The sequence below is a fragment of the Ylistrum balloti genome, unplaced genomic scaffold, assembly GCF_031769215.1.
Source record: "Ylistrum balloti isolate Yb309-2 unplaced genomic scaffold, AGI_CSIRO_Ybal_v1 Utg370686, whole genome shotgun sequence".
In the NCBI taxonomy this organism is placed as follows: Eukaryota; Metazoa; Mollusca; class Bivalvia; order Pectinida; family Pectinidae; genus Ylistrum; species Ylistrum balloti.
Window position 1 is genome coordinate 299666 of NW_026782413.1, and position 23672 is coordinate 323337.

Sequence of the window (23672 nt, forward strand, 5' to 3'; positions counted from 1 at the left end):
TCACTGGTACTTTTTACCTGAAAGATGGGTTCATATGCAGTAACTTTTTGGCCTTTTTTTTTTTTTATCATTTGTACAGGGACTGTTTCGTTTTCTCTCTTTAAACTTCAACTAATGTCAAATGTTTCTTTAAGATCCTGACAAAATGTTGCTACTTTTCAGGACTACTCAGATGGTTAAAGTTTTCAAAACAGCTTTTGATGGATTGAAAAGCCCGAGATTTTGATTAACTGTTTGTCAACAATGAATTTTTAGATTTGTTGAAACACTCAACTGCATTATACTGAACCTAATGTTAAATGTATTGACTCGCCACTAATAAGGCAATCTTGCTAAAATACAAGAATATCATTTCATCTTTCTCGTAATTTTATTTTACTTCCAATAATATAACAAATTTACTCCTGTACAAAAACAGCTATTTCTACAAAAGCATTAACAACATACCGTACAGTCATTTACACACATACATCTACCTTAGTACTGCTGGGTAAATCCATCCTTGCAAGCCTTAATAAAAGTTTCTCATTAATGAAAACAAACTGGATTAAAATCACAGATTTCAAAAACAGGAGATTTGTGACACATGATCTGTGATGTTAATCAATGATTACTTACACATTATCCTGTATTCATCCTCAGGATTTTATAATCACTCAAAAATAATATCTCTCATACACACTCCATACACAACACAGACATCAATCATTTCATTTCTCAGGACAAACAAATGTCATTATTTTATAACAATATAAAAGTATCTGGATTTCCTCTGAAAACATGTACACAGTTTCTTCATACACATATCCGTAAAAAGGTAAGATCTTGGAGGGATCTTGGCGCCCATCACATGAGGATATACATATATTTAAATCACAGAAACAGGATTCTCTATCTTTGTTCTCCTGTGATCTGTTGTTATGATTATATTAGGATGGAACTCAGTGTAGACAAATGCGCAAGTCTTTAATTCCAGGGCTTCAGTCTGTACATTTGAAAGTGGGATTCATGTCTTAAAATATTGCTTGGTTACATAAATGTCTGTATGTAGACAGAAATTAATTAAATTTTACAAAATGATATCTTGACCAATTACCCACTGCCTATTAATCACAATTGAAAAAAAAAAGACAAGTGGCCATTTTAAAAATCTGAATGGCCTACAAATAAGAGCTATTTCTTGCAGAATAAAGTTTAAATGAGAACTTTTAAATCATCCTCAAGGAATGAAAATATTAAGAATAGTTTAATGGGCAAAGGAAATAGGTGTAAAAGCCTCGAGATGATGATGGTAGGTAAAAATATGTGATACTGTATTTCTTCTTTAATGGCATTTGGATGCTTGGTGCCTCTCCTGGATTTTATCAAGACTTAAATAAACATACATGTACTATAGAAAAGTTTAACTTGTTCATCTCTCATTGGGATAAAATGTTTTGTTTCTCTCATTCATCCCTCCTACATAAGATATAAAAATGCACTTACATCTCTCAGGCACCATTGTAAAACACATTGTAACTGTGCACCTCTCATTTAGACAAAGATACAAGATTATACAGATCATGATTATGGAAAGTATATTTTTGGCCTTGTAACAATTTATGTTTACTATATAACTTGTATTGCACATTAATCCCCAAAAATCTATTTAAATGATGTCTGAACATTCCTGATAATCCTAAAGATAAGTTAATAAGAAGACTTGCAAAATTAAAAGACTTAACTCCAAAGTTGATATTCTTTTACAAGTCTTCATTTTATTTATTTATATATATAAAATATATATATCATTATTTTTTTTTTTTTTTACTGATGTAAATAAAAATTAATAATAATAATAATAATAATAATAAAAATGATTACTGAAATACTTCATACCTGAATTATGTCAGCAAATAATTGATTTAAGGTTGAACCATAAAAATTTCTTTAAAACTTTATTATGGCATAAACCTGTTGTGAATAAATTTTAAAAAAAGATGAATTTCAGGTCCATGTGTGTAAAAAACAATATATAAATCTATATTTGACATAAAAATCATATGAACACAAGGATAACATAGCACACAAAACAAAATCCGTTTACAATTATAAGTTGATCTGTATAAATACAAACATCGCACTAATTACAAGTGAAAAAAAGTTTGATAACATGAAAACAGTCTGGGTATTACTTACCTTTACACCTGATACGGAATGGATAACCGTGATAAACAAGATCAAACAGAACATGGCTTCCAACAGATTTTACGAAATAATACAAACATAAAGATACGTGTAAAAAAAATCATATCAATTCAAAAATATCTCTACCAACAAAATAATGTTTCATTCTTCCATGAAATCTGTTCAATTTTACTTCTACAGGAAGTAAAACCTAGAATGGCAAGACTACAACATATCTGGTTAGCTGACCTCTCCATTTATCATGTCAGAGATGTATTTCAGAACAACATATCTGGTTAGCTGACCTCTCCATTTATCATGTCAGAGATGTATTTCAGAACAACATATCTGGTTAGCTCTGGTTTGTTCTCAATAACAATAACAAAAAGTTTTCAACATTATTTTAACTGGACTTAAAGTTGGAGGGGAGTTATTCCCCTTTCATCCCTCTCCACGTGTCCCATGGATCTTCAGTGAGACATCACACTCCTTTGTATTTCCATGGGATCTTTTCCATGGTCTCGTCACCAAATACCCACAGTGCTCCCTTGTCCTTTTTAGAGGCCCTTTAAAATACAAGCATATATTATGGAACAACATCCTTATACATGTAGTCAGTTCTTGCCAGGTAAACTCCATAAGCACTTAAAAACCTTGCCAAGCATGTGAGATTATTAAAGAAGGGTTATATGAACTTTTAAACATGATTTATGACATCATGGTGCCAGCCAGTCGAAAGTACCAATTTGTATGCTCACAAGGAAATATGTGAAAAAATAACAAACAAACAAAACAAATAAAAGCAGTTTTGATGAGTAAAGCTATTAAACATAAAATAATTTGATTTACTAAAAACTTTTGATGAGTAAAGCAAATGATATGCTATTAAACATGAAAAACTAAAGTTATTTTGCTGAGTAAAGCATTAAACGTGAGATACAATTCTGATAAGTTTAACAAATATTTCTTGTCAGCACTCTACGAACTAATGCAAAAAGACCGGAACATACTCTTCCCCACATGAAAGATTCACTGTGCCAAAAAGCAGTGGTCTAGAAGAAGAATGCTGCCAAAAAGCGGTGAACATATATATGTCTACTTGTAGGGATGAATGCTTGGCCACACACAGATTTGCTTGCAGGAAAGCTAAGACATTGCTAACAATCTAATAGGCATATTCATAGTCAGCTCTGTTGTTACAATCAGCTATTGTCTATAGGGACAAACTGTATTAATGACAAATGGAAACTACTTGCAGAATAACTAGTACCATTTGTGATAAATATGTGTATATAAAACATTAATTACAAAACAAAAACTGTTAAAATTCAAAATGCCCCCCTTTCTCGGCCAAGTGGTTTTTCTGATCTGACACAAAATTACGGCACAACTAGGGACCAGTTGGGAACCTTCATATGAGATAATGTAGATCCACACAGTACACGTTATTCAAGAAAAAACAATAGAAAATTTTCGTAGTCAAAACCAAAGATGGTGTCTGCCAGCCATTTTATTTTTCTTGTCAGTCCAAAAAACAAAAAGTGCACAAGGACCAAGAGGATTTTACATATAAAATTCGAAAAGGATCTATCCAGTACAAAACTGTCTGAAGATGAACCATGGATGCAGGGCATCCTGAATACCCCACCATCTGATGATAATGAGTTGGAAATTCATCCTAGATTACTCCAGAACAAGCAAAATTGAAAACTATTAAGTCTGGGATAACCAAATTTTAGCAACAACAAAGTATAAGTTTAAACCCAACATGCTTCACTTTACATATATTCTGGAATTAAGAATAACAAACTTAAGAAGTAATATGTGTTTTATGTTTATGAGAAATCTGTTACAAGTGAAGCTGACTCTGTGTGCAATTTTTACATCAATACAGGGTGTACTAGGTATTAGCAAGTTATTTTGACAGTTGCTGGAAGTAAGCTTCTGCTGGTATGTTTGCATATGTAGAGTTCAAAGTATAACACAAACATTAAGCGATAGTATAACTAAATCTTGTGATTTGAATTTTTCAAATTCATCATAACTTCAATTTTGTTTCCACTGGTGAAGAAGCAAGGCATATGTAATTAAGTATATACATACATTTTTAGATATACCAGGTAAGTGCATTTTGCGAGCAACAGATAACAATGAAAGAGATTAGCAGTTTCTTTGTACAGATTAAGACTTTATTGACATCTAGTACACAATACTATAGTGATATCTAATATACAGATTAATATTATAGTGAAATCTAGTACACAGATTAATGCTATAGTGATATTTAATACACAAATTAATACTATAGTGATTTTGAGTTCGCAGATTAATACTATATTAATATTACCTACTAGTACTTAAGACTGAAAATACAAAATATAGTTTGCATGGTAGTTAATATAAAATTACAGTTAGAACAATGTCAGAGACTTGCTAATCTCCACAAAACTACGTCATCAAGCCTCCACCATGAGTTGCTATGTAAACACTGACTAGGAAAATTAGCTGAAAGAGTAAAAAGCAGGATGAAAATGACGAAGTCTACAATATCATTTTGCTTGAAGTCTATTTGTCAAAGTCTCACAGCCAATGACAACCTTTGTCTGATACAAACTTTAACCACTCGCTAGCAACACTTTCATTTCCTCAAAATGTTTCCAAAATTTCAGAGAATCAATTGCAAAGTTAGGCACAGTTTCTTTGTGCTATGTAAGCAGTGAGACAATGATGAACAAGGCCACTGGCCATGAGACACAAGCAAGAAAATAAAGCAAGCACATTCTAACAGTAATTATTTACTGCTATCACCAACATAATATACATGTAATCAAGCAGGTTTTACAACAAACCGTAGCAGAAAAAGTGATTTTATCTCATGCACTTTTAGAACAAAGTCATTGAGAATGCAATATTATGTGTAGTGTTTAACCAACCATCACTTACACTCAAGGTCATCCACTTTATAAAGTGACAATACACATATTGGAATACATGATGGGTTGTTGACAAATATTGCTGGACGTTACTAAATGGAGAGATGTTCATAAATATTCCTGGTCTTGACTAGATGGAGAATTGTTTACAAATATTCCTAGTCTTGACTAGATAGAGAATTGTTTACAAATATTCCTGGTCTTGACTAGAAAGAGAATTGTTTACAAATATTCCTGGTCTTGACTAGATAAAGAATTGTTTACAAATATTCCTGGTCTTGACTAGATAGAGAATTGTTTACAAATATTCCTGGTCTTGACTAGATAGAGTACAAATATTCCTGGTCTTGACTAGATAAAGAATTGTTTACAAATATTCCTGGTCTTGACTAGATGGAGAATTGTTTACAAATATTCCTGGTCTTGACTAGATAGAGAATTGTTTACAAATATTCCTGGTCTTGACTAGATAGAGAATTGTTTACAAATATTCCTGGTCTTGAAATATAGAGAATTGTTTACAAATATTCCTGGTCTTGACTAGATAGAGAATTGTTTACAAATATTCCTGGTCTTGACTAGATAGAGAATTGTTTACAAATATTCCTGGTCTTGACTAGATGGAGAATTGTTTACAAATATTCCTGGTCTTGACTAGATGGAGAATTGTTTACAAATATTCCTGGTCTTGACTAGATAGAGAATTGTTTACAAATATTCCTGGTCTTGACTAGATAGAGAATTGTTTACAAATATTCCTGGTCTTGACTAGATAGAGAATTGTTTACAAATATTCCTGGTCTTGACTAGATAAAGAATTGTTTACAAATATTCCTGGTCTTGACTAGATAGAGAATTGTTTACAAATATTCCTGGTCTTGACTAGATAAAGAATTGTTTACAAATATTCCTGGTCTTGACTAGATAAAGAATTGTTTACAAATGTTCCTGGTCTTGACTAGATAAAGAATTGTTTACAAATATTCCTGGTCTTGACTAGATAAAGAATTGTTTACAAATGTTCCTGGTCTTGACTAGATAAAGAATTGTTTACAAATATTCCTGGTCTTGACTAGATAGAGAATTGTTTACAAATATTCCTGGTCTTGACTAGATAGAGAATTGTTTGCAAATATTCCTGGTCTTGACTAGATAAAGAATTGTTTACAAATATTCCTGGTCTTGACTAGATAAAGAATTGTTTACAAATATTCCTGGTCTTGACTAGATAGAGAATTGTTTACAAATATTCCTGGTCTTGACTAGATAGAGAATTGTTTGCAAATATTCCTGGTCTTGACTAGATAAAGAATTGTTTACAAATATTCCTGATTGTGATTAAACAGAGAATTGTTTATAGATATTCATTTAAGATTTTAAAAAGAGTGAAAGTCAATGGAGGACATTCATTTTTGCAAGGGAAATAAAGCTGGTTGTTTATTTTTGTCTGGTTTGTTTTTGTAATACATTACAACTTTGGGGAAATACCTTTGATATCACATTATCTCATTAAGTCATGTGATTGAGTTACTTTTCTTCTTTATATTGAAATATAGGAAGAGATCAAATATGTACGCAAATCTATGTTCGTACTGAACTATGACTTTGGTATATTGGTGGAGGGTTGTTAAGAATGTTCCTGGTTATCGTTTAGAGATTGTCCTTGATTAAATGATGGATGATTAACACTGTGCAGATATATGGTGTAACAGTAAAACTCTGTGATACCTGACCATGTGATCTATCATCACATTAATCCCAAACCAGCTGATCAAAAAGTCGCAATGCCACTGAGGAACGGCGACGACCTAATGATGTCGATGATTTGCTGAAAGGAATTAACATTCTGATACAGCAGCATTTACTAAGGACCTGCACCCTATAGACAGAATGAACCAGGAGTAATGTAGTGGCCTGCCAGGTCTGTATTGCTCAACTTCTTGTCTTCTTTATTTCCAAGAGAATGAAGAACAGATGATTGTATTATCCAAGGTTTAAATTTGACCTCCCTTTGTACCAGATAAGTTTGTAGAGAGAAATTATTAAGATATAGCCCCTTGTCCTTTCCAGTGACTGTTCCTTGTTCTAAATAAGTTTCTGACAGTAAGCAATCATATCTGTATCCCATCCCAAAGATGATGAGCAGCCAGTAAATTATAATAATAACTGAAGATTATAAAGCATTTAATCAATGGACTGCAGATTTTCAAGTTGACAAGTAATTAATTTTAATATAATTACAACAAATACTTCCCAAATACAGAACATTACAAACACTGCCCAGATACAGAACATCACAAATACTGCCCAGATAAGAGCATTACAAACACCATCCAGATACAGAACATTACAAATACTGCCCAGATACAGAACAATACAAATACTGCCCTGGTACAGAACATTACAAATACTGCCCAGATACAGAACATTACAAACACTGCCCAGATACAGAACAATACAAAAACTGCCCTGGTACAGAACATTACAAATACTGCCCAGATACAGAACATTACAAACACTGCCCAGATACAGAACATTACACAAGTACTGCCCAGATACAGTACATTACAAACACTGCCCAGATACAGAACATCGCAAATACTGCCCAGATACAGAGCATTACAAACACCACCCAGATATAGAACATTACAAACACTGCCCAGATACAGAAAATTACACAAGTACTGCCCAGATACAGAACATTACAAACACTGTCCAGATACAGAACATCACAAATACTGCCCAGATAAGACCATTACAAACACTGTCCAGATACAGAACATTACAAATACTGCCCAGATACAGAACAATACAAATACTGCCCTGGTACAGAACATTACAAATACTGCCCAGATACAGAACATTACAAACACTGCCCAGATACAGAACATTACAAATACTGCCCTGGTACAGAACATTACAAATACTGCCCAGATACAGAACATTACAAACACTGCCCAGATACAGAACATTACAAATACTGCCCAGATACAGAACATTACAAACACTGCCCAGATACAGAACATTACACAAGTACTGCCCAGATACAGTACATTACAAACACTGCCCAGATACAGAACATCGCAAATACTGCCCAGATACAGAGCATTACAAACACCACCAAGATATAGAACATTACAAACACTGCCCAGATACAGAAAATTACACAAGTACTGCCCAGATACAGAACATTACAAACACTGCCCAGATACAGAACATCACAAATACTGCCCAGATAAGACCATTACAAACACTGTCCAGATACAGAACATTACAAATACTGCCCAGATACAGAACAATACAAATACTGCCCTGGTACAGAACATTACAAATACTGCCCAGATACAGAACATTACAAACACTGCCCAGATACAGAAAATTACACAAGTACTGCCCAGATACAGAACATTACAAATACTGCCCAGATATGACCATTACAAACACCGTCCAGATACAGAACATTACAAATACTGCCCAGATTCAGAACAATACGAAAACTGCCCTGGTACAGAACATTACAAATACTGCCCAGATACAGAACATTACAAACACTGCCCAGATACAGAACATTACAAACACTGCCCAGATACAGAACATTACACAAGTACTGCCCAGATACAGAACATCACAAATACTGCCCAGATATGACCATTACAAACACCGTCCAGATACAGAACATTACAAATACTGCCCAGATTCAGAACAATACGAAAACTGCCCTGGTACAGAACATTACAAATACTGCCCAGATACAGAACATTACACAAGTACTGCCCAGATACAGTACATTACAAACACTGCCCAGATACAGAACATTGCAAATACTGCCCAGATACAGAACATTACACAAGTACTGCCCATATACAGTACATTACAAACACTGCCCAGATACAGAACATCGCAAATACTGCCCAGATACAGAACATTACAAATACTGCCCTGATACAGAACATTACAAACACTGCCAAGATACAGAACATTACAAATACTGCCAAGATACAGAACATTACAAATACTGCCCAGATACAGAACATTACACAAGTACTGCCCAGATACAGTACATTACAAACACTGCCCAGATACAGAACATCGCAAATACTGCCCAGATACAGAACATTACAAAGACCACCGAGATATAGAACATTACAAACACCACCAAGATACAGAACAGTACAAATACTGCCCAGATACAGAACAATACAAAAACTGCCCTGGTACAGAACATTACAAATACTGCCCAGATACAAAACAATACAAATACTGCCCAGATACAGAACAATACAAATACTGCCCAGATACAGAACAATACAAATACTGCCCTGGTACAGAACATTACAAATACTGCCCAGATACAGAACATTACAAACACTGCCCAGATACAGAAAATTACACAAGTACTGCCCAGATACAGAACATTACAAACACTGCCCAGATACAGAACATCACAAATACTGCCCAGATAAGACCATTACAAACATCTTCCAGATACGGAACATTACAAATACTGCCCAGATACAGAACAATACAAATACTGCCCAGATACAGAACAATACAAATACTGCCCTGGTACAGAACATTACAAATATTGCCGAGATACAGAACATTACAAATACTGCCCAGATACTGAACAACACAAGTACTGCCCAGATACAAAACATTATAAATACTGCCCAGATACAGAACATTACAAACACCACCAAGATATAGAACATTACAAATACTGCCCAGATACAGAACAATGCAAGTACTGCCCAGATGCCCAGATACAGAACATTACAAACACTGCCCAGATACAGAACATTACAAATACTGCACAGATACAGAAAATAACACAGGTACTGCAGAGATACAGAAAATTACACAAGTACTGCAGAGATACAGAAAATTATACAAATACTACACAGATACAGAATTGTAACAATTACTGCCTAGACACTGAACATTACAAGTACTACCCAGATGCAGAACATTACAAATACTACGCAGATACAGCTGATGTTTTAAGTGGGTTAGTAGAATGGTGGGATTTTATAAGTTCTTTATTAATAGAAAAACAGATTGTCTTCAAAAACATTATATTAGTTAAGATCACCCAACACTGTTAACATCTGTGTGAAAATTTATTAGCTTTGCCTATTTCAGTAAATATTAACTCAAAGACAAGTTTGAAAAAAAAGACTGCACAAAATGACACACACCATGCCAATTAAACCCCACTTATTGGAGTAATTAAAAACAACCACTTGAATTCTTGCATAACAAAACAATAAAAGTGAATATCTATCCAAAAATGTCACCTGAGACCTGTGATAATCTATTTATCATTTTGAAAGAATCAAGCAAGAAGAAATATACAAATGCTGTAACATTAAATTATTGATCTAGAGCAAGATGTTAGTACAGCTAATTGATCAGGTAGGTTCAAATTTGAGATACAGATAGCTGCTAATATAAAAAAAAGAAAGAAGAATTATAATTGAATACAATACAGGTAAACAAACTGTTCATGCAGTTTACATTATACTTTTTGCTAAGATTTATTTAAAGTTTTATAAATTGTAGCAGCAGAATTTGAATACATTGTATGTGCCAGTGATATGTCCATAAGTATTATACATATAAACTTATACTACAGAATTTTATATACATTCTTGTTGTTCCTGTTAACAGAAAGAAAATTCAAAATACCATTTATGAAACTAAATTTCCATATACCCAGCATCTTTGCTAAAGGGCACAGAGTTTTCTTAATCAGAACACAGACATTTGTGAGGTGAGTGATATAACAAGAGAAGCTTTTATGTATATATTTACAATAAAAATGAAAAGAAACTAATGAACTATGAAAACAGTATAAAATGACCATTTACTAAACTCTGACGACAACAGTGAATGCATACAGTGTATATCAGCACCAGTGGTCCCACATACTTACTTGCCCATAAGTCGTTTACGCTCCGAGCGACATGTGTAGGCACCATCATCCTGGTCCATCATGTCCTCCAACTGAGTCTGATCATTGGAGTCAATGGGTGCTATGGAGATGTCACGCACCGCACGGAACTGACCACAGTTGTTCAAGTGCTCATTCTCGAGACGGAAGAAGTTCCACACAAAACGTCTGAATATTGTTGAAAAAAAAAAATACAAAAAAATACAGACACCTTCCCAAATCATCATATTATCAGAATACAACCAATCACATAAAACTGTTATGTTCTGTCTAGTTTATATTTATCTTAACCACGTGAAAACATTTTTTAGCTTTATATCACCCAACCTTTTCCTACTGGAAAAGTGTGAAATATCCAAGAGTTAAACTAAGCGCTGTAGACACTAGCTACAGGTTGTGCTTGTAAAAGACTTGATGGATAATGCTTAGAAATATCAGCATGAATGTTGATAAACTTAATATATATTTTATTTGAAAATTTTGTTCATACTATGATAAAGCCTAAGCAAAAATGAATCTGTAAGTTTCCTATCAGAGACTAACAATTTTAACTCCAATACGGTTTTACCAACAGGAAACTGTAACTTGACTTATCCTTGGCATATACAAGGTGTACATGTTGAAGTCTGTTCAAATCTGGGAACAGTTGATGCTTGAATGATCAACACTACCACTGTACAGCACCTGATAACTTGATCACAATCAGAATCCTAAAACTCCTTAATCTTTCTACACCTTCCATGCTAAGCAGTCTATCAACCTTACCAGAGTTTCCTTACCTAAATACTTCTAACAATGCCAGCAGTGTTTAATTACTGAAATACTTTTAGCAACCCAGCACTGTATACTGTAAATCATGAAGATTTCACGAATATTTTATATCGCAAACTTATCAATCACCTTTGCTGACAGATTCGCGAAAGGTGAATCTAGAAATTACTTTAAATTTGTGAATGATTGGCTAATATACATATGGGCACTGATATCAGTAACTGAATCAGTATGGATGTCATCAAGAATTATTTCTGTACAAATAATCATGAAAGATTTAGATTTGCCATTAACTTTCCTTGCATATGAACATGAAAATAAATCCTACGACAAATGTAAGTGATCTGCAGTATCTCAATACTTCTAACAACGCCTGCAATCTTTATCTCAATACTTCTAACAATGCCTGCAATCTTTATCTCAATACTTCTAACAATGCCTGCAATCTTTATCTCAATACTTCTAACAATGCCTGCAATCTTTATCTCAATACTTCTAACAATGCCTGCAATCTTGATCTCAATACTTCTAACAATGCCTGCAATCTTTATCTCAATACTTCTAACAATGCCTGCTATCTTTATCTGAACACTTCTAATAATACCATGAGTGTTTAATTACCTTAATATATCTAAAGATGTCAGCAGTTTCAACTTACCTGAATACTTCCGTGTTTAAATACCTGAATACTTCTAAAGATGTAAGCAGTTCAACTTACCTGAATACTTCTAATGATGCCAACAGAGTTTTGAGAGCTTCCCCAGGAAAGTAGCCTCCCTCTCCTACAGACACTGTTATTGTCCAGGCAAACCTCAGCACAAAGTCTTCCACCACAGCAAAATAATAATAAGCCTAAACACAAAATAACAGCCACTGTAATCAACCCTATAACAGTAACACCAAGTACACCATCATATTTTTCTGGATAGGATTGAAGGATAATTATAAAATAAAGAATTCTTTCACTTAAAAATCCATCTGTGAATCTAGTATCTCTCCATCTTAGTGTTGTGTGTGTCTGCCAAATTTTGTTTATACCAGGACCAGGCCAATGGAATTGTCAAAAGAATGCAAATTTAGAAATGTAAAGTTCTCTAGATATATAGTTAAAGGGTAAGTAAGGTTACTCTCCTGCCATTGACACTGATTACCCACTGCTTGTACAGAAGGAAGTAAACAAAGACACTTTAAGATTTGATGACAAATTGTGTTGTCCTCACCATTCTTTATAAGCATTATAAGCATTCACAACTTCTTTACAAAGAAATGGGTTTTCCTAAACATTCTACAGTAGGTACCTTGTAAGCATACACAATCTCTTCACGAAGGAATGTGTTCTCCCCAGCATTCTTGTCTAGTAGACCCCAGTCCATCTTAATGTCCCAGGTAAGAGTGTAACAAGTACTGATGACCGACGCCCCGATCCACAAGTAAAAGAATACGCTGGTCTGACGCTGCCCTTCTCCATACAGTTCTGTGTACCACAAGTACCAGGTCATGAGAAAATGACATATAATGTAAATACTGGTGACAAGTTCTTATTTCAGTCCAAAACACATCACTGAGAAAAATTTTCAAAAGATTTGTTTTCACAGTTCAAATTTCCAAATGATCGGCTTATCATTGAATTAAAAAATCATCAATATACACAATGACAGGCATGAAGTAAATACTTTTCAAATATAAAGAAGACAGCCTGATTTCAAATGTGTCTAAAACTAGACATGTTGGAGCAACATGAATGCCAAACCGGCACTCCAGGAGTAGTTTGAAATTTTCAATGCTATTGGCTCTGTTAAAAGGTGACTAATAGAACAGCACTAACATCACACATCTTTGGTCGTAGAAATTATAAGAGTGTTTGCCAATGTTCTGACGATGGCTAGTCTGAATCAATCGGAGAACACATGATTGACAGATAAACGATGTGTTTCTCATGTTTTTATGCCTAAACTATCAAGTGATGCTTTGGAAATGAGTGAAATCATCATACAAGCGATAGGATTTACTTTGTTTTCAAAATTCTGTAAATTAAACCAAATTAAATGCCATTAGCTCAATGGCGGCCGTGAACATCACACGACATCTCATTTATCTTTGATTGAATATCATGGCTTGTAAGTATACGATTAAACTTTAATCAGTGTCTAGTCTTTAATTAACCTCGTAACACAGAACTGATAATTGCAGGTTATCATAAACCGATTGTCAGGTAGCACTTTTCTTTGAATGTGTGAAATTGTGTCGCGGGGCGAAAATACCTGTACAGTGCAGGAATATGTTCTGTTCGAATCTTGAGGTGTCAGTTACTATGTTATCATAGCTTATGGTCTGTGAAAAAAACTTTGATACATCAGAAAGTTTGATTTATAAAACTTTGATTCATTAAGGGCTAAGTTAGTAGTAATATGTAGGAATAAAATACCAGACAAAAACTTTGATACATTGAGGAATTTGAATTATTGAAGTTCAATTCATAGAAGTTTGACTGTATATCTTTCCAAATTACCTATCTGCACTTTGTACAGTGTTGAAAAAACTGTTGTGAAGAAAGTTGTAGAATATTTCCCAGCATTCACCAAATGAGGAAAGGCAAGCTTAGTGTCACGATAACGACGGAGACACTGGGCAAATCGGAACCAAGCAGGAAGACAGCTTACAACAGCACGGATTCCATATTTATTCATAGTGCATACACCAGGAGCTGAAGTTGTCAACAACACAAATACTTGTAATTATATTCACAATACATAATAATCTGGACCTGTATCTATCAAATATTTTACAGGATCATTTAATGTTGTAACTACAGATTATTTGCAATAATATTTATTGTTGAAACATATGTGTCATTTATTGTATAATTTAGTGTTGTAACTACAGAATATTCACACTATTAGTTACTGATGAACTATATATCATTAACTGTATAAGTTAGTGATGTAACTACAAAATGTTCACACCATTAAACACTGATGAACCATATACTATTTACTGTATAATTTAGTGATGTAACTACAAAATTGCTGAGCTATATGTGTTATTGACTGTATGATTTATACTGTAACTACAGAATGTTCTCACTACTGATGAAACTCTGTGTTATTTACAGAATTATTGCCGTAACTATCGAAAATTTACAATACCATAAGATAAAGCATACTTACATGTACTTGAGAGCCAGTCGACTTCAAATGCATAAAAGCATATGAGGAATTCAAAGTCCAGTAGAACTGTTGATAAGCTGTTGAGCTGGTCAGCCAGCCAAAAGTCTGCAAATCCTACTTTGTAAAATGGTGCAAGAAAAATCCGCTTCTGAAGATACAAATCAACAGAGAGAAATTTGACACATATCAAATGAAAGAACTTTCTTACTGAAACAAGACGCCTAGAGGCCAAAAAGGTCACCTGAGTGAACTCAAAAATGGAATGCACAGGGACAGAAGAGTTTTACCTTAAGACCTTCCTATCCATGAAGAGCATTTGATTATAACATCTTTGGGTATGGATAAAAAATTTCAAATTTCATTCAATTTATCCTTTCTGTCATACCCATCAATCCCTGGGGGTCAGCAAGAGTAAAGCATCTTAAGACCCTTCCATCCATAAACCGTATTTCATTCTATTTGAGTATTGACAAGAATATTCTTGAAATTTATTTGACAATTTTTGACCCTTCCTCTCTTGCTCCTAGGGGGTGGGAACCATATAATTTACAATTTTGGTTAACCTTTGGTCATTGAAATTTTCTGACAAGTTTCACTGAAATGAAATCAGTGGATTTCCAGGAGAAGTAAAAAAGTTTACATATACAAGATGGACGACACCTGATGTAAGGGCATCTAAATAGGTACAGGAATACTTACCAGTACTGTGAGAAGCCACATACGTGAACTTTTATGAAGAATTGGTAGAGGATTGATGAGGAAGATCAATACAAATCCTGTCAGAGACAGTGGGAACACAAACGCTGGAATGTGGAGCGTATCACTAAAGAAATAACACAGCACACTTATAGCCCATAGTACTGCCAACGAAGATGCCAGCTGTAAAGTAGTAAAGGGTTCATAACATTATACACAAAAACTACTTCTAACACCAGAGAGTCTATAATTTTATTAGTTCCAGGGAATTTAATACTGATTTCTACCTCAAACAATAGAGACTCTACAGTATCATTGGTTACAGAACTGAATTTTACCTTTAACACAAGAAAGTCTACTGTTTTACTGGTTACAAAGAATTCAGTACTGATTTTTATCTCCAACATTAGAGAGTCTACTGTTTTACTGATTACAATAAATCCAATGTACCTCTAAGAGCTGTTGATGAGAAAGATGATGTCGAGGATCAATCTCAAAGATGAGAACATGATTGACTCCTGATGACCGCCAGCCATATGTATTGATCCCGAGCAGGAAAATCATCTGTATAATTAGAAATATCCCTCGATACATCCGTAAGGCTGGCTCCCAGTTCTCAGAGTGGCCAGAGAAAAATGCTGAAACAGATATCATTAAATGCTAATGTGAGAATCTTTTGACTGATAATTTTTGCTTGAATACCTCATGTAACAATTAAGTTTCCATTCAGAACAGGAGGCCCAGAAGACTTCCCCTCATTTTGTCAGACCCTTTCTATAAATGTCCTGTCACACAGGGATGCTCCAGAAATAACTGTCATATCATTACAATTCCTTCATGGGAGAAGGCTCTTAAAGATTTACCTCTCTTTCAATAACTGAGCCCTTTCAATTAATCCTGAGAAGTCAAACCCTTCATCAATTGCTGTGTTCCTTTCAATCAATTATTCCCTTTACTTCTCACAACACTCAAATCCATTTTTTATAAATAGCATTTCAAACACATAATCATTGTAACAGAGACTGTTACATATGTCTCCCACACAACAGCATACAGTTGTAATTGATGTACATATTGTTAAGTTAAGATTGATAAAATATCATGAAAATTGATCAATATTTGAAGTTCAACATGTTAGTTGTTAAACTCCATCCAGTTACTTTCAAGAAATGTGTCAAAAACCTCATGGAAGAAAGTGGAAGAAATTTTTATGTTAATGATCTGAGTGACTACACTTAAAAAGAAACTTGTTTATGGCTGGGGGTTCGAAGCTCAGGCGGTATACTTTTGATTTATTATATTTTTATGATTCATGTTTACATACTTACTTTCTCCTTGAGTCTAATATTTTTCGACAATGAAGCTGGTGAATACCAAACCATTTACTAAAATTATCATTCAGCACACAGGATTTTGTATGTTTCACCAAGACCACTGTATCATTTATCAACCAACCTCTTGGCCAATTTTACGATACTTTAACAAAAAACAATTATAATTTCTTAGACACTGTTGCATTTTAATTGCACTCATATGTAAATACATATTAACGATACACTTGCAAAAATAATGATACTAAGAAATGGAGCAAAATCAGTGTGAACAAACTTACCAGTTAGCACGAGAACCACAGACATCACTGAGAACCATCCAAAAAACAGCCCCACTCGGAAGGTTGTCCATGGTGATTGCTAAAACAGAATTGTTAACACTTGATACTTATATTTTTAACAAATGATGAAATTACTGACACAATACAGTAGACTTACATTTACATCAGAGGTGATTGTAAATGTAAAATCAGAAATAAAAGACATCTGTAAACAATTTTCTATCCATCATATCAAGGAAGCTTTCCGAAAACTTAACAGCAAATTAAGTCATTGGTGTTTTATGACTGCAATACTAATGTCCTGAACCAAATAAACTACCTTGACACTTGACTTTAAAATCAGAAGATATCTGACAACCAGGAAAGTCACCATGTACGGTAGACTTATTGACAGACAAAAATACAGGGACATCTGACTACAAAGGAAGTTACCATGTACAGGTAGTAGTACAGACAGACAGATAAAGGTACAGGGACATCTGACTACAAAGGAAGGCACCATGTACAGGTAGTAGTACAGACAGACAGATAAAGGTACAGGGACATCTGACTACCAAGGAAGTTATCATGTACAGGTAGTAGTACAGACAGACAGATAAAGGTACAGGGACATCTGACTACCAAGGAAGTTATCATGTACAGGTAGTAGTACAGACAGACAGATAAAGGTACAGGTACATCTGACTACAAAGGAAGTTATTATGTACAGGTAGTAGTACAGACAGACAGATAAAGGTACAGGGACATCTGACTACAAAGGAAGGCACCATGTACGGTAGACTTATTGACAGACAAAAATACAGGGACATCTGACTACAAAGGAAGTTATTATGTACAGGTAGTAGTACAGACAGACAGATAAAGGTACAGGTACATCTGACTACAAAGGAAGTTATTATGTACATGTACAGGTAGACAAAGGTACAGGGACATCTGACAGATAAAGTAGTACAGGGACATCTGACTACAGACAGATAAAGGAAGTTATCATGTACAGGTAGTAGTACAGACAGACAGATAAAGGTACAAGGAAGGCACCATGGACATCTGGACATCTGACTACCAAGGAAGTTATCATGTACAGGTAGTAGTACTGACAGACAGATAAAGGTACAGGGACATCTGACTACAAAGGAAGTTATTATGTACAGGTAGTAGTACAGACAGACAGATAAAGGTACAGGGACATCTGACTACCAAGGAAGACACCATGTACAGTAGACTTATTGACACAAAAATACAGGGACATCTGACTACAAAGGAAGTTACCATGTACAGGTAGTAGTACAGACAGACAGATAAAGGTACAGGGACATCTGACTACCAAGGAAGACACCATGTACAGGTAGTAGCACAGACAGACAGATAGTGGTACAGGGACATCTGACTACCAAGGAAGTTACCATGTACAGGTAGTAGTACAGACAGACAGATAAAGGTACAGGGACATCTGACTACCAAGGAAGTTACCATGTACAGGTAGTAGTACAGACAGACAGATAAAGGTACAGGGACATCTGACTACCAAGGAAGTTACCATGTACAGGTAGTAGTACAGACAGACAGACAAAGATACAGGGACATCTGACTACCAAGGAAGTTATCATGTACAGGTAGTAGTACAGACAGACAGACAAAGATACAGGGACATCTGACTACCAAGTAAGTTATCATGTACAGGTAGTAGTACTGAAAGACAGATGAAGGTACAGGGACATCTGACTATTAAGGAAGGCTAAGCTATGATAAAACCATGGATTCAGGTTAACCTACTAAACCTCCATACCACTTTATATTTGAATATGATAAGTCATACCGTTTCTCCTAGAGGTGGCACTCTCAGCCTCTTCATTGCCTTCTGTCTGTTTCCTCCTTCAAGGTCTGATGTCACACTGTTCTGTAAATATAGAAATGGTAGACAATATTGTGACTGGACACTGATAATACCTTGCATGGAAGGAAGACAGCACTCCTTAGTTGTATGAGATACCTCTATATTTACTCTTTTGTTATTAAGCTTTCCCAAATCTAAATGGTTAACATATTGACGTCATCATGGTCAATATTAGCTATCTCTGACTAGCTATAGTAAAGTGTAGTAAACTTAGCTTTGTCTGATTTTTTATTGCAAAGTTATTTTTAACTGACCTTTTATTGTTAAATCAGCTATTTCTGGTTTTGAATTGTAACTTTTAATTTTTAATTGAAATATTTATTAAAAATGTCAAAAATGTAAAGCATTTGCCTGCTTTCAGCTCTTTCCTGATGAAACAGCCCACTTTCTTGTAGAAGGGTACAGTGTCTACATGAGCTTTCCTATACTCTCCCAACCCTTATATATATTGTATGCTGTAACACTTACCTCTGTCTCTGTGATAAGGTGGTCAACTTCCTTGTTGGTGTAGAAAGGGGCAGCATCTACATGAGCTTGTCTCCACTCTGTACCCCTCTGTGTTGACATCAGCTGTTGAAAAAAACATATGTAGATTATTTCTAAACCTCAGATTATTTTTATAAAGAGATAATATATCATGATTTGATATTCTTCTGTAATACAGTGTATCTCAGAACCATTTGCATGACTGACCAAAGATTGTTCCACTGGTTTTTCATTATTGACACTTAATGCCTGACCGACTTTAGCTTGTTCCATTCTTGACTCCAAATGCCTGACCTACCTCTGCTAATTTAACTTAACTCTCATTCTGAACCCCTGAATTCCCTGTCTGATCTTCCATGGCAAGTTTAACCTAACTCATACCCTTTGATCCCTAAATGACTGTCTGACCTACCAAGGTCACTTTAACCTACCTCTTACCTTTTGATCTCTAAGTGTCATCTGACCTACATTGGCTGGTTTACCCAACTTGACTTCTGACCCTTTTACCCTTGAATACCCATCTGACATACCTAAATGGTTTTACCTTCCTTTCATTTATGATGCCTGAACTCCCTACATGGCATACCTAAGCTTGTTTAGCCTACCTCTCCCTTGACCTCTCAATACCTTACCTGGACTGTGTAACCTACCTTGTCATGTTTTTTGAGGATCTTTCTGAAGCCTGTGAAGTTTAGTGTCTGGTAGTTCTGAAGGAGGATGAGTGAAAGGTAGAATTCACTGAAGGCCAGTTTGAGATCATGGAGCTTTCGTGTATGGGCTACACCACTAACTTCCTTGTCCTTAAACAAGGTCTTCACACTAGCCCGTCTCTGGCGCAGGCCTACTGTTGATGGTTTGTGAGCATGCTCATGGTAGGCTTCCATCTCGGCCTTCAGACTAGCATACTTTCTATTGGCCTCGGAAATTTTTTCTTCAATAACAAATTGTATCTTTAATTACAGAGAATTATTTCAACTTAGCTCATGCATTAAGTTATTCAATAAATGCAGTAATGAGTATTAAAACAATTATACATTATCAACTAAAAACTTACCATAGAAAAAGGTGTTAATTTTAGCCAATTCCTTGTCACAGAACTGGAAAAATCTCTCATCAAACCTTGCCAGAAATCTCTGTATGATGGTCTGGTCCGTTACTACAAAAAAAGAATTACTTAATATAGGATTAACTTAATTTCAAAAACACTATGGTATACCTGTCATAAGTCTTGATGTAATAATTGAATAAGAATTACAAAATCCATTTATCTCTGAACACTTTTATGAAATTCTTCAGGATACACATATATCTTATGAGACTTGAAAAGTTTGCAATATTTTTCGACGTTGTACAACATCCAACAAAATCCTCTTTCAAATCAAACAAAAACAAAAGCCAGTAGGCCTGTCATATCTTATAAATTCAATAAAATTTGTATAGACATTTCAAACAAAGATCCAAACAGGTACCAGGAAAGAAAATTAGCACTTAGAAATTAAACACTGTCAATCAACATATAATAAAAATTAATGAAAAGAATGTTTAATTTGTTCTTTCCGGTCAAATATTTTGTTTTCCTTAGTGTTAAATTTATTTAAGTATCTAGTTATTTTGGGGGCTTTCTTGTACTTATTTTGGAGTGTTTAGTATGTTTTAGTGTTTAGTTTGTTGGATATTTAGTTTCTCTGAATGTCTAGTTTGTTTTAGTGTTTAGTTTATTACAGTGGACAAGTTGTTGGTTGGGAAGGGGTTTACAATAGTTCTGAGTCTGATTGAGTGTTCATCACTTTGATTAAGTTTCAATTTGAATATTCAGTTTGTCTGAGTGTTTCGTTTCTTTGGGTGTCTAGTTATAAATTAGCTTGAATGTTTAGCGTGTGTGTTTACCTTCAGCAGATGGTGACTGCTCTTGTGCCTCATACAGCATTTCCTTCATAGCCTGTAAACAAATCCAATCAGTGTAATATTATGTAATCTATATTGTATCAATGGTTAAGTTATTCTTTTTCCAGGAACACGTCTAGTCTGTTTAATCTGAAATATACTAAGTGTGGTACCAATCCATGCATATCACAATATACACTGATATAAATTTCCGCAAAGAGAATCCTTGTAACTCTTTATATCAGAACTTGGTCTCCAGCTCACAGATCTAGAATGCATATACAGTCAGTCTTTGTTGTCTTGAAATCTGATGACAAGATTGTTAAATTAAATTATATTTCAAGTCCTGGTCAAAAAGTTCATACAAAGTCATAAACATGCATAATTCAAAATTGGAAAACTTGAAAAACTTGATAACTAGAAATGAAATATTAGTCCTGATACCAGAAAGCAGAGTCTACATAAGATTGCTTCTCATTGTGAAGTGGTAATTCTATCCTATGGTTCTCATCTTTTCCTTGTTATGTACAATTAAGAACATAGGATAGAGGGACAGGAAGCTGTCTGCATCTCTTTGTAAATCTATTGCGAAGAAATTTGAGATATCTAGTCTTGCCGTGTTCTTGTACCAGATGGTTTCTCCAAAAGTACCCCCAATGTGTTTTCAAAATAAACAGTAGTGGAAAGCTTAACAATTTTCAAAAATTTATTGAGCTAACTATTGAGACAAATAATTTATGTGAACTTTTGATTATTTTCTAAACAAAACTGATGTTTAAGCTATTATCACTTGAAACACCACCCTTTACTGTTTACAATTTTCAGACAGAAATATGACGAAAATAATTCTTAAATAAATGGCATTAGAAAAGTCGAGTGGTTTTCTGTTTTACTCATGTCAGTTTTATGATACATTATTTCAATTTATCAGCATTACTTTTGTTACAAAAAATGATATTCACTTCTCGCTGACCAACAAAATGGCTCTGAGCAGGCCAGTGCAAAGTCTACACTTACTACAGAATAGAAGTTAATAGGGCATAGATAGATAACATTAGATAACTCTAAAGAGTGGAAGGTTTGATGACTTCATAGCTCAGTGAGCAAACACCAAAGATAGGTTTCCACTGGGCCTAGTTTTTTCTTATGTTTTTGTATTACAAAAATGCCGTATATTTTTCCACCACATCCTTTTGAAAACAGTTTTTGATTTGTGATAATTAATTTCAATAAAAGTTTGAAGTTTAGGATATTTTCATGACAGCAATCAAATCAAAACATCGCCAATGTTGAATAACATATTACCTCATACTGGATGTACTGCTTCCTCCACTCTGGAGTGATGTGCGCACCAAGATGTTCCGCAAATTTCATTTTTGCAGGCTGTCTTCACCAACTACAAAATATTAAAACATCACCATCTAACTAGTCCCTCACAAGAGATCCTACGTACATAAAGCTGTACTATTGAACAAGCAGAAGAAAATGTTGCTTACCAAATGTTGGGTGGAATTACAGTTAGCAACTTCAGGTTCTAAACAGAACTGTAAATATATCTCAAGTGGTATGTGTATTAGTATTGTCTTCAGGCAAACTGTTTGATGTTAGGCATACTAGTCTATAGATATCTATTTGTGTGAACAAAGTTCGATTTGGGGCTATTTTGATACATTTTCATTTTATCTGTATATGATCTTTGGAGGAAACCCTGTAGGTATACAGCAATAAGGCAATATACTTTGTCTTCAACGCTATCGCTGGATGTAATCGAGCACAGTAGGCCAATAGTAACGTTAGATCAAGTGTCGGTTGTACAATGTAAATCACGAGATACATTACTCACAATCGTAAAGATATTTGTCAAATCATCCAGACGAAATATCAGCGGATCATGTTCGTCATTCGGACTCTAATGACACAGAGCAATCGACTGCAGTACCTCGGCATCCATATACCCGTATAACTTTTGGTTACTGTTCGTGTACTACGTCATCGATTGTGGGAAAGCACCTGAAGTGTGACGTCACAGGGTTACTACACGAAGCCAACTTGATAGCGTGTACCAACAATGGATGGAAGGTGTTTACGTCGGGATGTCAATTGGATTAAA

At 34.6% G+C, this 23672-nt stretch overlaps 1 protein-coding gene across 2 annotated transcripts; it reads right to left on the minus strand.

The window, feature by feature from the left end:
• Nucleotides 1–1898: 1898 nt before the first annotated feature.
• Nucleotides 1899–23495, minus strand: LOC132557533 (solute carrier family 53 member 1-like). 2 transcript variants are annotated; one of them, XM_060222029.1, is made up of 17 exons: nt 23406–23495; nt 22868–22958; nt 21566–21617; nt 20733–20834; nt 20329–20609; nt 19661–19762; nt 19115–19195; nt 17299–17377; nt 16137–16324; nt 15690–15869; nt 14991–15138; nt 14333–14527; nt 13122–13297; nt 12542–12675; nt 11035–11220; nt 6828–6927; nt 2653–2732 (listed from the first exon to the last, which is right to left on the minus strand). In XM_060222029.1, the coding sequence occupies exons 2-16, from the start codon at nt 22934–22936 to the stop codon at nt 6852–6854; spliced, it is 2049 nt and encodes a 682-aa protein (XP_060078012.1). In that variant the 5' UTR covers nt 22937–22958; nt 23406–23495; the 3' UTR covers nt 2653–2732; nt 6828–6851. The 2 variants fall into 2 exon arrangements, with proteins under 2 accessions (XP_060078011.1, XP_060078012.1); XM_060222028.1 differs by lacking the exon at nt 6828–6927 and having other exon boundaries at nt 1899–2732.
• Nucleotides 23496–23672: the final 177 nt, after the last annotated feature.

Excerpts from the sequence above, each read along its gene's own strand:
- LOC132557533 (XM_060222028.1), bottom strand. The coding sequence starts at position 22,936 with ATGAAATTTGCGGAACATCTTGGTGCGCACATCACTCCAGAGTGGAGG. Across the intron at positions 19,763-20,328 it reads TCCTCAAAAAACATGACAAG|CTGATGTCAACACAGAGGGG; the intron begins GTAGGTTACACA and ends TTTTTTCAACAG. Across the intron at positions 17,378-19,114 it reads TGCCACCTCTAGGAGAAACG|CAATCACCATGGACAACCTT; the intron begins GTATGACTTATC and ends ATTCTGTTTTAG.